Raw genomic sequence first — 15,737 nt, forward strand, 5'->3', positions numbered from 1 at the left:
ACATACAAAAAAACAAAGCCAAAACTCAGCAGGTAAAATATGGAATTTTTTAAATTTTCATATATCAAGTCTAAAGTATAATTCTGGGAAAACTTAATAATGAAATCTAGCTGTACTACTTAATAACATTTGAAGGAAAGAACAACTAAGAAATGATCATAGAAAAATGAAAAAGAAATAGGGGTGCAGAGGGAGCATTTTAGTTTTATTTCAAGTCCACTTTATGCCATGAATTTGTTTTTCAAAAGTTGCATAGAATTCGCCATTTTTTTTTAATTATCAAAATCCTTAATAGTGGAGTGCAGTGGGACACTCTTGTAATCCCAGAGGCTCAGGAGGCTGAGGTAGGAGGATGGCAAGTTCAAAGTCAGTCTCAGCAACCTAAAGAGGCTCTAAGCAACTTAGAGAGACCCTGTCTGAAAATAAAATATATAAAAAAGAGCAGGGAATGTGACTCAGTGGGTTAAGCACCCAATTCCTGGTACAAAAAAAAAAATTAGAAAACATCATGATAGAAATTTATAGTGTATGATTTCACATAAATTTTGAATCAGAAACCATTTCCAAAGTTTTCCCATCTGTTTCCTTCATGTTGTAGAGACAGAATTAGAGATACAGAGAATACAAGGGAGTTGCCCCAGCTCATGATACCTTTTTAATGACAGAACTCAAATAATAACCATCTCTCCTTCTGCTTCTTAGTTGTTGGGCATAAGTGTCAAAACTTATTTTATATTATTTTTTATTGGTTCCTTTTAGTTACACATGAAAATAGGATTCATTGTGACATAAAGACATGGAATATAATTTGTTCTAATTCAATCCCCAGAACCTCCCTTCCGGTCTGCTACTTCCTCCTCTTTCCCTCTACTGATCTTTTTACTACTTAAGTTTTTGTATTTTGTTTTTCAAATTAGTGTCTTGTGTATGTACATGATGGTGAAATTCGGTATATTCATATGTGTACATAGAAAAGTTAGGTTGGATTCATTCTACTAGTTTACCTTTTTCCATCCTTTCTACCTTCTTTTCATTCGCCTTTGTCTGCTCCACTGATCTTTCTTTTATTTATTTTTTTCATCCCTCCTGTATTTTGGATTAGTTTCTGCATATGAGAGAAAAAAATCAACCTTTGACTTTTGGGGACTGAGTTATTTCATGTACCATGATGATCCCCAGTTCTATCCATTTACTGGAAAATGCCATAAAGTCATTTTCCTTTATGACTAATACTCCTGTGTATATATATTCCACATTTTCTCTATGCACTTATTCGTTCAAGGGCACCTAGGTTAGCCCATAGCTTGGCTATTGTGAATTGAGCTGCTATAAACATTCATGTGGCTGTATGACTCTAATATACTCATTTTAAATCCTTTGGATACATACCTAGGAGTGGGATAACTGGATGAAATGGTGGTTGCAGTCCTAATTTTTTGAGGAATCTGTATATTACTTTCCAGAGTATTTGCACCAATTTGCAGTCCCATCCATAATGCTTGGGTATCCCCTTTCCCCAAATCCTTGGCAACATTTTTTGTTAACTTAATATTGATAATTGACAGTGTGGGATGAAATCTCAGTGTCTATTTAATTTGCATTCCTCTGATTGCTAGAGATGTTTAACATTTTTTCATAGTTTTTTGACCATTCATTTTTTTCTTTGGGAAGTGCCTATTTAGTACCTTTGCCTGCTTATAGATTGGCTTATTTGTTTTTATGGTGTCAAGTTTTTTGAGCTCTTTGTATATCTTTTATATTAATGCCCTACCCTGAGGTCCAGGTGTCAAAGACTTTTCTCTCATTCTGTAGGCTCCCACTTCACATTCTTGAGGGTTTCCTTTACTGTGAGGAAGCTTTTTAATTTGATGTCATCCCTTTTGGATTCTCAACCAAGTTCTACCAGACCATTAAAGAAGAATAAACACCAATCTTTCTCAAATTATTCCATGAAATAGAGAAGGAGGGAACACTGCCAAACTATTCTACAAAACCAGTATTACCCTGATATCAAAACTAGACAATGACATGTCACAGAAAGAGAACTTCAGGCCAGTACTCTTGATGAACATAGATGTAAAAATTATTAATAAAATGCTGGAAAACCACATACAAAAACACATTAAAAAGATAGTGTACCATAATCAAGTATGTTTCATCCCAGGGATGCAAGTTTGGCTCAACATACAGAAATCAATAAATATAATTCACCACATAAATGGACTTAAGGACAATAACCACATGATTATCTCAACAGAAGCAGAAAGGGCATTTGACAAAGTATAGCACCCATTCATGTTTAAAACTAGAAAAACTAGGGATAGAAGGGAATCACCTAACATTATAAAGGCTATGTATGACAAACCCAAGGAGAAAAACTGAAAGCATTTCCTGTAAGACCAGGATCAGGACAAGATTGCCCACCTTCATCACTCCTATTCAACATAGTCCTTGAAACTCTACCAGAGCAATTAGGTAAGAAAAGAAAATTAAATGGATATGAATAAGAAAAGAAGAGCTCAAATTATCTCTGTCTGCCAATGACATGATCCTATATTTAGAAGACCCAAAAAACAGCACCAGACTTCTAAAAGTCATAAATGAATTGAGCAAAGTACAGAATATAAGATAAACACCCATAACTCAATTGTGTTCCTGTATTCCAATGAGGAATCTGCTGAAAAAGAAATTAGAAAAATAATCCCATTCACAGTAGCCTCAAAAAAATAAAATATTTGGGAATCAATGTATCAAAAGAGGTATAGGATCTCTACAATGAAAACTATCGAGCACTAGAGAGAGAAATAAAACACTAAGATGGAAAGATCTCCCATGTTCTTGGATAGTAGAATAAATATTGTCAAAATGACCATACTATCAGAAGTGCTATACAAATTTAATGGGATTGCCATCAAAATTGAAATTTTGTTCTTCGCAGAACTAGAAAAAGCAGTTCTGAAATTTATTTGGAAAAATAAGAGACCAGAACAGCTAAAGCAATCCTTAGTGAGAAAAGTAAAGCAGGAGGCATCACAATATCAGACCTCAAATTATACTCAAGAGTTATAATAACAAAAAAAGCATGGTACTAGCACCAAAAAAGGCATGAAGACCAATAGAATAGAACAGAAGACACGGAGACAAACCCACATAAATAATTATCTGATAGTAGACAAATGTACCAAAAGTATATATTGGAGAAAAGATAGCCTTTTAAACAGAAGATGCTGGGAAAACTGGAAATCCATATGTAGAAGAAGGATATTTAACCCTTCTCTTTCCCTGTACAAAACTCAATACAAAGTGGATCAAAAACCTAGTAATTAGACGAGAAACCCTATATCTGCTGGAAGAAAATGTAGGCCCAACACTCTAACATATTGGCTCAGAAACTGACTGCCTTAAGAAGACTCCCTAAAGTGCAAGAAGCCAACACATTAAGAAAACAAAGACGTATATCTACAATGAGAGTTTGTTTCAAAAAGAAAGCTTTTCAAAATGAAATTTGTTCAAATAAGTGTCCATTCTTTGTTGGAGAATTTATATATATATAAAATATAAAAAATATGAATTTATATATGATATATATGAAATATATAAGTTTACATATGTATAAAATATGTGTATCTATGAATATAGATACACACATATTTATATATACACACACATACACATACTTCCTCATTTGGGATTTACCCATATTACTGTTCCATGGACCCTCACTGAGTTCTGTAACATTTAATACGTAACAAATTTTTTTTATCCACATGTGGCAGACAATGAAAGAGAGGGCCAAGATATTGTGTACAAAGTTCTGATGGAGTTTATTCTGAAATCATTCTTCTTTGACTTCAATCAGAGCTTCATTCTATTTCTGTAGCTTGATATTTACCCATTTTAATTTTATTTTTTATTAAACCTGTTAAGACCACTCAGCATCTCCTAGACACAAGCAAGATGAAGAGAAACTATGGCCTATCTTGTTTTGTTGAGTATCAATTGACTTTAGCCTTGCAATTCATAATCTTCAATTGCCATGAAAATCATTGATGTGTGTGTTTTATAGGGTCCAAAACTCTTATGTTCATTCCAGTTTTACCTACTTGCATTAAGATAACTTACCCCAGTAGTTATAGTTGTATAATGCACACATGCATTCTTTCCATAGGCAAGATTTTTATCTCTCTATTCAACATGAGTGGGTTTACCCTCCTCCTAAGATGGCAAAGGGACTGTTCAGTAGAGTACTTATGATCTAAAAGAAACAACTTTATTTAAAAATATAATTTTAAAGCAGTCTCTAGAATAATTAAACACTTGGAAGTTTTTATATAAATAATTTCTTTTAATATTTCATAATTATCTTTTTCTTACCCTGTTTGCCTAAAATCAGTAACTAAGAGACATTACAAGGTTAATACAGTGAACCTGTTTGCATTGAAATCTAAATTTTTAGAGTCAGAAGTCTTGAACAGTCTTTATTCTTTTTTTGACCCCCGCTTACATCTTGGAAAATCATTACCCTTTTTCCTTGAATATGTTCATACACAAAATTGGAATAGGAATAACAAGAAATCACCTAGGATTGCCATGAATATACATCTGGTTATATATGAAACATTTTAAGATATTTGAAAGGAAGGTAAACTATGTCCAAGATATTATTATGGTTTTTGTTAATAAGTCCAATGTTTACTAAGTGAACAACTGTTTATATCATAGCATACAGAAAGAGGACTGAATGGAGACTTAAGAATCTTGAATTCTGGCTTTGTCACTATCACAACATGCAAGAGGCAATGGTCATTTTACCTGTGTGGATCTTCATTTACATAGTTATAGAACAAGTGTACTACTTTACCTCGTTAGCCTCACTCTGTCCTGGATGTTTAAGATATTGCCTATATGTTAGACCAGAGACCCTCCACCTACTAGAATAAAATGTAGGCCTAACTCTCCATCATCTTGACTTAGGAACTGACTTCCTCAACAAGACTCCTAAAGCACAAGAAGTAAAATCAAGAATCAATTAATGGGATGGTTGCAAACTAAAAAGCTTCTTCACAGCAAAGGAAACAATCAAGAATGTGACAAGAGAGCCTACAGAATAGGAGAAAATCTCCACAAGTACCTCAGAGCATAAGTCACCAGGATATACAAAGAACTCAAAAAACTTAACACCAAAAAACCCAAATAACCCAATAAATAAACGGGCAAAGGAATTGAACAGGCACTTCAAAGAAGAAATATAAATGGTCAACAAATATATGAGAAAAAATATGTTCAACATCTCTGACATTAGAGATATACAAATTAAAACTATACCAAGATTCCATCTCACTGCAGTCAGAATGGCAATTATTAAGAATACAAGTAACAATAAATGTTGGTGAGGATGTGGGGAAAAAGGTTCACTCATACATTGCTAATTGGACTACAAATTGGTGCAACCATTCCAGAAAGTAATATGAAGATTCCTCAGAAATCACTATTTGACCCAATTATTCCACTCCTTAGTATATACCCAAAGGACTTAAAATCAGCATAGTATAGCGACACAGACACATCAATGTTTATAGAAGTTCAATTGACAATAGCTAAGCTATGGAACCAACGTAGGTGACCTTCAACAGACGAATTGATAAATATATATATATATATTTTTTGATTACTCAGTCATAAGAATAATGAAATTATGGCATTAGCCAGTAAATGAATGGAACTGAAGACTATCATGCTAAGTGAAATAAACCAATCACCAAAACACCAAAGGCCATTGCTAACACACAGTAAGGGGGCATGAGAAACAGAAGTTCATTGGATTGGACAAAGGGGAATGAAGGGAAGAGAAGGGGTATGGAAATGGGAAAGACAGAATGAATTGGACATCACTTTCCTCTGTTCATATATAAATACACGACCAGTGAAACTCCACATGTACAACCACAAGAATGGGATCCCAACTTATACTCCATGTATGTATAATATGTCAAATTACACTCTACTGTCACTTATATATAAAAAGAACACTTTAAAAAAAAAAGATGTTGCCTACAGAACTCATTTCTGTACTAGTTATAATATGGTAGTGGTTTTCGAAATTGATTCCTTCACTAACAAGAAATTGTTAGAAATATAGACTGCCTGGCTTCTCCCTAGACCTCCTGCATCAGGGCTAGTGCCCAGAAATCTCTGTTTCCATGAGGCTCCCAGTGTTTCTGATTCGTGCTAAAATTGAAAATCACTGTTACAATATAAGAAAAAAATGAATAAAACACAGACCTTATTCTTAAGCAGTTTAAGTTGCATTTTTAAATCTCTAATTGACTTGCCAATTTCTAGATAGGCAGGGATAAAGTCTAATAGTATATGTGTTTGAATAATAAATTAGAAGCATATTAAATTGCAAAGGCTGGACCATTGGGGGATGACATCATAAAGTCAATGGAAGGATTTCTCATGGCAAGACTTTGCCCACAGCATGCAGAATGTATATTAGGTAGATTTTGAATAACAGTGCTCAACTACTAAAAGGCATGTTAATTTCATATGTGTGCATATCAAATGCAGTTTGTTTTTACTTTAGCACAGATATTTTTGTTCTAAAAAGTAAAAACAAATATTCTGAAATTATGCCCAGAATTTTAATTTTAAAATTTACATTATGTTTATGTATGAGCACCAGGCATACAACCTCTCATTCAAGTCTTCTCTGTATAATGTTTCTATTACTCTCATTCTAAAATGCATGTGCAGTTTCAAAAGAAACTTGTAGTTGACTTTTCAGAATGCAAATCTTGTTTTAAAGTGCACCTGAGCTTTTTTTTTTTTTTTAAACATAACTTCAAATTTGGTGGATTCAAGTGTGGCTTAAAATGCAAAAGAAGTGGGAAACCAAGCTGTATATCATCACCTATAAGTCACAGGGGGATGCCTATTGATAAACAGGATGTCTATTTTTGTTCTCATCTCTAAGATGAAATCCTGAATATAAAACTGTTTTTAATTTTGTTTTTTAGCTATGACCAACCAGGGAAACACAATGAAAATTTGGGTAGCGTTTTCCTCCAAAAATTTTTCTCAAGAATGTTAAGTTTCTTTGGAGACTCATAATTCAATGATATTTCATAATGAATACTGCATTTTCCTGTATGAAATCAGCAACTCGTGCCAACTGTGAAATATGAAATGACAGCCTGGTGCCAACTTCATGATCACCCCTCTTGAGAGAGGGTTGCCCCTCCAGTGCCTGGCCCTTCTCTTGCAGACTGTGAGCTCTTGCAGTTGTTAGCACCAGTGCTAACTAAATGTAAACACCTTTACTTTCCAGCTGCGGCTAATTGGTTTGGGAATATTTATGTAAGTGTTGATTTTAAAGCTAAAAATAGTGCAGCGATGTTTAAATCCTCCCCATTCTGGCTGTCAGAAATGCTCCTGTGATCCTGAAAGTGTTGCTAAAAATGTTCACTTTTTAAAGATTGTAGTAATTAAACTTGTCTGTTGTGAGAGCCACACACGATATGCTCCCTGGTCTGATAAAAGAGGTAAGCAACAATGTGAAAGGTCTCTGTCCAGTTGGCAAGACCTTCTGCTGAACTTTACTAGAGAGCAAAGGATTAGAATGTGGGCAGAAGGGGAGACAAAGTAAATGTGGAAATATCTTCATACCATATAGTCTGTGCAGCTGATCTCATCCCTTCATTTAATATGAACATTAAAAATAGGTATCACAATAAGTTTATTAATAAAAATAAACATAGTGCTTCCAAAACCATCATGCTCCCATAGGCAAATTTGAGAATTTGAAATCATATAATATTTCTCAGACCTAAAGTTGAAGAAATATGGAGGCTGTTCAGCATCAGTTGCTTTTATACCTTCAGTTCTTCATAATCTGAGTTATTTTTGCCCTTCTTCCAAATTTGCGAATTGTGATTTTAAAGATTTTTCTCAATTATTTTAATAAACTATATGGAAAAAATTCTATGTGTGATTTTGTGACTCTTCATCTTGTAAGTTAATGAAGGAAAAGCTTTAAGTACTCTCACATTATAGCCTGCCAATTATTTTGGAACTTTTGGGAAAAAAATTACGTTCTGCACCCTGTTAAGAGATGAGCTGCCTTGGTCATGAAGTCCTGCAGTACTGTGATGCTGCAGTACTATTGAAGGCACCCAGGAATTGGCCTCACATCCTTGGAGGGTGCCCTGTGCACCTGCCCACCTGCCCCATTTCTAGAGAATATCAAAGGATTCCATCACTGCAACACAGAGAAATAATTTCAGTGAGTGGCAAACACTGCCCGTTAGTTGATATGATAAACTACATTGTCTACCCCTTTATGATAGCAGTGAAAGGCACCCTGTTTTGGATGCTACTTTTTTTTTTTTTTTTAAACATAGTAGAACTGCTGTCTCCGGCATTTAAGTCTGTGAATGAGTGTTCCTGTTTAAGTCTGTAGTTTTTGACATGATTATTCCAAAAGTGTAGTCAGTTCAGAATTACCCTTGAGCAGATTATCACATTGCAATTGACCCAATATTGCTTTCAAATTGTAATTGACATTTCCAAATACTCAGAGTGTCAAGTATGTTGTTGACATAAACAGAACCTTTATTTACCACCTAACTAGAACTAGAAGAAAAACTCCCCTTAACCTTGCATAATATTGATTTGAACCAGAATGTATGTATTTTCCTACCTTGTGTTAGGGACCAACAAGAAAGTTTTATGTAAAAATAGGGAGCAATAAGGCAAAAAATAGTTAATATTTTGTAGCAAATATTTCCATTTTTCTTTGACACACTGTGGACATATATTTAAGTCAAATTACAAAACCAGAAAGGATATTTACTTTAAATGCCTGCCACTGGTAGTTGTTTGTGAATTTATATTGCTAGGATGGCATTGCTCTCCAAATTGATCTATAGATTCAATGTGGTATCTATAAAAAAAAAATTCTTTGGCTTTGTATTGTAGAAATTGACAAGCTGATTATGAAAATAATTTAAAACTGTAAGAATCTCAAAATAATGAAATAATATTGAAAAGAACAATAAATTTGGAGGACTTTATACATCCTAATTTCAAAACTTAATATAAAACTATAATAATCAGAACTGTGGTATTGATGTAAAAATAGGTTTGGATCAATGGAATACAATTGAGAGACCAGAAATAATCCTTTCATTGTTGGTCATTTGACTTTGTTATGGAGGTGTCAAGAGATTTTAATGATCAACAAATGCTGCTGGCATAACTGATTTGATGTTGGCATATTCAAATATTAAGTTTAAAACCCTGCTTCATACCATAGAATTTAACTCAGAATGATAATAGACCTAAACCTAAGAGCTAACATTATAAAACTCTTAGAAGATAATATGAATAAATCCCTGTGACTTTGTATTAGGCACTGTTTCTTAAATACAACACCAAAAACAAAAGTAACAAAAGAAAAAGTAAATAAATTGGACTTAAAATTAATAACTTTGGGGCTTTAAAGAACACATCAATAAAGTGGAAAGACAACTTACAGAATGGAGAGAATATCTGCAAATATTACATCTAATTAGAGATTTGCATGCATCATATTTTATGAACCATTATAAGTCAATAATAAAAGAAAATTAGACATTTCTTCAAAGGAGGTATACAAGTGACCAATAATAACATGAAAAGAAGTTCAACATCATCAGCCATTAAAGAAATGCAAATCAAAACCACTGTGAGATATCATTTTACACCCTCTAAGATGGCAAAAATTTTTAAAAAGGAAAATAACAAGTGTTGGCAACCTAATGTATTTCTAATAGGAATATCGACTTATGTGAACACCTGGAAATGGTGTAGCAACTCCTCAAATGTTAAATATAGAGTTACCACAGAACCAGCAGTTCCATTCCTTGTAACTGAAAGCATCTCCACACAAGAACTCATATGTAAATAATCATGGCCATGTTTTCACAGTAGGCAAAAGTGGGAACACTACAATTGTGGGTGATGAATGGAAAAACCAAGAATCTAAGATGGAATACTGCTTGGTTATAAAATGGCATGAAATGCTGATATATTCTGCAACATGGATAACCTAGCAAATATTACTCTAATTGAAAAATCATGTTTCTTTTATATGAAATATTGTAAGTAGACAAATCCTTAGAGTCAGAAAGTAGATTAATGATTGGCAGTGAATATCAGGGAAGAGGAGAATGAAGAGTAACTGCTAATAGGTATATGGTTTCTTTGGGGGGGGATGATTAAAATGTTCTAACCTTAGTGTTTATGATTGCAAAACTGAATATACTAAAAACCACTGAATTGTACCTTTTCAAATGGGAACCCTAATGTTATGTGAATTACATCTCAGTAAATCTGCTATAAGAAAAAGATGCTTAAAGAGCAGCTCTACAAGCCTACCAGAGACTTAATGTGTTTCATAAACAAGAATTTACCTCAGTCATGCTTTCTCGAATCTGTCTTCCACTTCTTGTGGTAGCATCCAATGCAACTTTGCCTACCTTCCTGTGGTGCAAAGACTCCACCCTGGGGTGCCTCTGTGATCTTCTTATCTCTCTGTAACGGAAGTGTTTGCCACTTTAAAAATTAAGTAGTCAATTTAGTTTCTCTCTGGTACAGGTCATCCTCAAAATCAGTCTCATCAACAAAAACTCCAGAGTTCTTCTTCCTGCAATGTTCCCACACATGTTTGAGAACAGTAACTTTTCCAGGTGGCATTTTTTCAGGAATTTGTTTTCCTTACATTGTAGTGTCGTAAGAAGGTGCGCACGAACTACAGAACTTTAAAACTCCTCTCTCCACCTGCCATTGGAGCCTTCCTGTTGTTATTCCTTTTCCATACTGATTTTAAAACAATTCCAAGAGGCTGTAGTTGAGTAGCAGGAAGCTAAATGATGTATTCCAGAGCCCTTAACATATTGCTTCATGTGAATGAGCCATTTGAGCATTTCAGAAATCAAGTAAGAGAGAAAAGTACATCAAAAGCACTGAAAAGATTAACACCTGTTTCCAGTCTTAAAAGAAATTGGAACATACTGTCTATATTCAGAGTAAGACCATTTAGTCTCCCATGTTGAGACATTTTATTCAAATATTCAGTCTGTATGTGCAACATCCACATGCTTATGGGTTTTGTTTCACTACAGGATTCCACGCAGAACTTGGAAGACAGAGAAGTTATGAATGGTGTGCAGACAGAACTACTAACATCGCCAAAAATTAAGGGTGCACTGAGGTATTTTCTTTCTGCAAATAAGAATGTTTTATTCATTTAAATTTGATGTTGGTTTCTTTAAAAAGTTTTAATTGTTCTTATTTTACAGGAAAGATCAAGCTGAGTAGAATTGTGGGGTAAAGCATGTCCCAATCCTAAAATTAATTATTCAATTATTCTTTTCCCCCATTTTCTGCGTAAGATATGAGAGTTTACTGGCAAACATATATACAAATGATCCTCAATCCTTCCAATAATCTTCTGCACCCAGGATTTCTTAATTACTTCTACTTCTTTTAGTACAGCAGTTTAAAATGAGCACTTGAGAGTTCATTGTGGTTGAGTGTTTTACTTTGACTCTGGCTTTTTGAATTTTGCTTTGTATTGTGTTTGAACAATCTTGCAATATTTTACTTGATACATATAAAATGAATCCAGTCCATACTCTAGGAATCTTTCATGTTGTTAATGAATGGAACTCATTATGTGAAGTTAGTTGCACCCATGTTAACAGAACTTCCTTTTCTTTGTTCTGATTTCCAATACTGCAGCCTCAGGTATTCCCTAGATTCAAATCCCAGGCCAGCTGCTGACTAGTTCCATGAGCTTAGGTAACTTACTCATCTTTTTTACAATGCTTTCTGGTCTTTAAAATGGAAATATTATTAAAACTTTCTTCACAGGATACGTATGAGGATTTATTATGTTAATAGATGTAAATTTTAAATTGATTAAGTTAACATACTTAAAGTGCTTTCAACAGAACCTGGGTCCAGCTGAGTGTTGTAAATATCTGCTGCTGTTGCTATAACTGTTCTTGTTACCATTAATTGTAATTATTACCTGCAACATTATCTCTGTTACAGGTTAAGTATTTCTTATCCAAAATGTGTGGGACTGGAAGTGTTTCAGAATTTAGAGTTTTTTAGATTTTGGAATATTTACATAGACTTAACCAGCTGAGCATGCCTAATCCAAAAATCTAACAGAATGCTCTAAAATCCAAACTCGTTCCAGCATGATATCAGGATCCAGAAAGTTTCAAATTTTAGATTTCTGAGAGATATTAAGCCCATATTATTGTTACCTACTGTCATGATCATTTTCCCCAAGTTGCTTCAAATTTGGCTTGAGGAAGGTAATTTCATATTTAATAGATGGTTGACTTTAGCATTAGAAGATAATGCTGCTAAGAAAGATGGTCATTCATTAATTCAGTCAATGCATTCTTTTCATTAAGTTCAGATACTAACAAGTGCCAATTTGCATGAAATTAGCCTCTTTTAAAAATTGTGATCATCCTTTATCACAATGCTTTACTGTGAGGATTCTCTTCAAACTTATAATTTATAGCCATATGACCATAATTACTCTTTATTTAGATTGTTTCCTTGATTAATGAGCTCTATGATATTTAAAACATTGGTACAGAAATTCTCCATCTTTTCAGAATTTTGATAGGATTGTTGGTAGAGGTGATAATAATGGATACATACTAGTCATGCCCTTATTCTATTTGGTTTTATTTTTTATTATTTTTATTTTTTATTTTTTGGTACTAGGGATTGAACCACATCCCCAGCCCCTTTTTGTATTTTGTTATGAGATAGGGTCTCATTAAGTTGCTTAAGGCTTCAATAAGTCATTGAGGCTGACCTTGAACTTAACAATCCTCCTGTCTCAGCCTTAATTTCATTTTTTTTAACTTTAGCTTTCTGAAAATTTTGCCAACATGTTGGCTAAATGCTACATGGATACCCATCATGGTGTGAATGATTGTTTGGTTTATGGTTGCAGGAAAAAAATCAGCTAAACTTTCTCAGTGTACAGGGAATTGAGACAAATAGAGCATAGGAAATTTTACTTTATTTTATTTGGTACTGGGGATTGAACTCAGGGGCACTCAACCGCTGAGCCACATCCCCTGCCCTCTTTTGTATTTTATTTAGAGACAGCACCTCACTGAGTTCCTTAGTGCCTGAATTTTTGCTGAGACTAGCTTTGAACTCTCAATCCTTCTGTCTCATCCTCCCAAATTGCTGGGATTACAGGTGTGCACCACTATACCCAGCTGAGCATAGAAATTTTAAAAGTAAATTTTAAAACTAAAAGATATATATATATATAATATACTTTGATTATCAAAACAGTCTTTTGCATGAGTCTCTCATTATCACCTTTCATAGGTTAAGAAACTATAATTCAGAACGATTAAGTAACACATCCAATCCCCACCTTCCAATCTTTCTATAAATCTATCGGTTCAAACATTACCTATGATGCACCTTCCCTGACTCCCTCATGTTTTATTTTAAGCTACATAACCATGGCTAGGAGAATCACCAGTATAGGAGAAGCACTGCTGAAATCAGTTTCAGAGCAAATTCGTAATATAGAGTGAGTACAAACTCACAGCACTTACACATTCTGGGGTGGGATAGGATGAGAGTAACCTTTACATATGAAATGCTTAGCTAACTGGGAAAGCTTGGAGATGACAATTCTCCCAGAGAACATTGGTTCTAGCTGGATGAGATGATGAAAAACTTAAAGTGAAACTAGGAAACCACTTACAGCTGAGTTCAGGATCTATATCCTGTGGGGCAGGGAGATTCAGAAGTCCCACAGAGGTTGGCCCAGCATAGGACTTCACACCAGAGGCATGGTAAGTAAATGGTTTGCGGTACCCATCTCAAAATACGTTGAACCTGCCTCACCCCATGGTCACTGCTCAAGCTTTTGTTACCTCTTAGCTAAATGATTACAGTGACCTCCTAACTCCTCTCTCAATTGGACCAGCATATTACTACTGGATAAAATGTTCTAGACCATCCTATTTTTCAAATTATTCCTTAGTTCCAAAACCTTTAGATTTAGAAAAGAACTAGGTTTGAACACTGACTCTGCTACTTACTTATACAATATTGGAATGATTACTTAACCTCTTTAAAATGGTTTCTTCATATGGAAAATGGGTATCATGATTGCATAGATTATTATGAAGATTAATTGAAGCATATACAGGCAACTGACTTGGCACAATGGTAAATGAAAGATTAGAAAAACATGAATTGCTATTGTAATGATTGTTGTCATTATTACACATATTACAGTTTATTGGAACTATTTGTTCTCCCAAATAAGACTACACAGACTCCAAAGAATTTATGACACCTAATACAAGTTTTGGAATACAATAGGGGACTACTTATTAAGTGAATGACTGAATAGATACAAAATTTGCTCCATAAATCATAAATACAAGTATGGGGTCACCCATTATAGACAAAAACATCCTATTCAAAAAAGAACAATAACATTTAAAGGGAGTGCTCCAAAGAGTCTTATATTATACATGTCCTGTGAATCACTGCTGCATTTACTTTGATCTTAAGAAGACAGTGAAGCAGTAGTTTCTCTTTGGTACTTTTTCTAAAACTTACACTTGGCGTTTCTCTTTAAATAGCAAGTAATATATACGAAAGACTGTCATTCCTGTGTCATTCCTGACCCCACCATATTCCCTAATCCCTATTGACCCAAGTTAGCCTCCTCCAGACTTTCTCCAGGCTTCAAACTGTCGTCCTGTTTATTCTGTGTACTCTTTTGCCTATGATAGCCATTCATTATTTTCAGAGTTCATCTGAACATACCTTATACCTGTCCCCATGTTTTCGTGCTTAATTCCCATAATCATTACTTAAGCCTCTGTTCCCTCACAGCTAGATTATTACAATAATTTACTCATTCTTATCTCAAGTACTAATCTCTCCCTTATCTTTTCCTTTTCTAGCTGATCCCGTATTTAACTTCCACGTAAATGTTTCTAATCCGTGGCATTTATTGCACTGTTACTTAGTTACGAAACCTTTACTGGTTCAGTATTCTATAAAATTAAGTATGGTTTTCCAGTCTGGGATTTGGCATACTATTCTGATATTTGATCTTAAAGCTAATGGTTCGATCTGTCTTCTACACCTCTCTCTCTTCTTCTTCCTCCCCTTCTTCCCCTTTCTTCTCTATTATCATAGCCTATCTGTGTGTCCACAAACTATCCTGGTCCAATACCTCAGTGTAGAGGGCTTTCTCTCCTGTGTGTGCCTTCTCCATCCCCTCCCCTTTGTTTTCCATTGGAAAACCCATTTGCCCATGAGAGACCCTTCTCAATTGCTACCTCCTTCAGGAAAAGCATCCTGATCCTATCTTGCCTTCCTGATCCTGTACCCTCTTCCTCTGAATCACATCAGAAGCTACCTCAGCTTTGAAAACACCTTGTCAAAGTGACTAAGGATCTACTCTGGAGTGAAATAGATCAAGTTTCAGTCCTGACTCTATCTCATATGAATGGTATGATGCTGGACAAATTAATAACCTCTCTAAGAATTAGTTTACATCTAAGATAGATGATATAAACTTTTTATACACTTTATAGGAATGCATGTTCTAATACCTAAAAGCCAATTGGTTCACTACTTCTCAAATAATAGCTCTCATTCTTTGGGAA

At 34.4% G+C, this 15,737-nt stretch overlaps 1 protein-coding gene across 1 annotated transcript in view; it reads left to right on the forward strand.

The window, feature by feature from the left end:
- Positions 1 to 15,737, forward strand: part of Pard3b (par-3 family cell polarity regulator beta) — a 1,015,658-nt gene that overhangs the window by 509,951 nt on the left and 489,970 nt on the right. Inside the window, exon 5 of the mRNA XM_047544116.1 lies at positions 11,166 to 11,254. Within this exon, the coding sequence (XP_047400072.1) occupies positions 11,166 to 11,254 (89 nt within the window). The remainder of the gene's footprint in view (positions 1 to 11,165; positions 11,255 to 15,737) is intronic.

The sequence above is a fragment of the Sciurus carolinensis genome, chromosome 3 (genome assembly GCF_902686445.1).
Source record: "Sciurus carolinensis chromosome 3, mSciCar1.2, whole genome shotgun sequence".
NCBI classification, from domain to species: domain Eukaryota; kingdom Metazoa; phylum Chordata; class Mammalia; order Rodentia; family Sciuridae; genus Sciurus; species Sciurus carolinensis.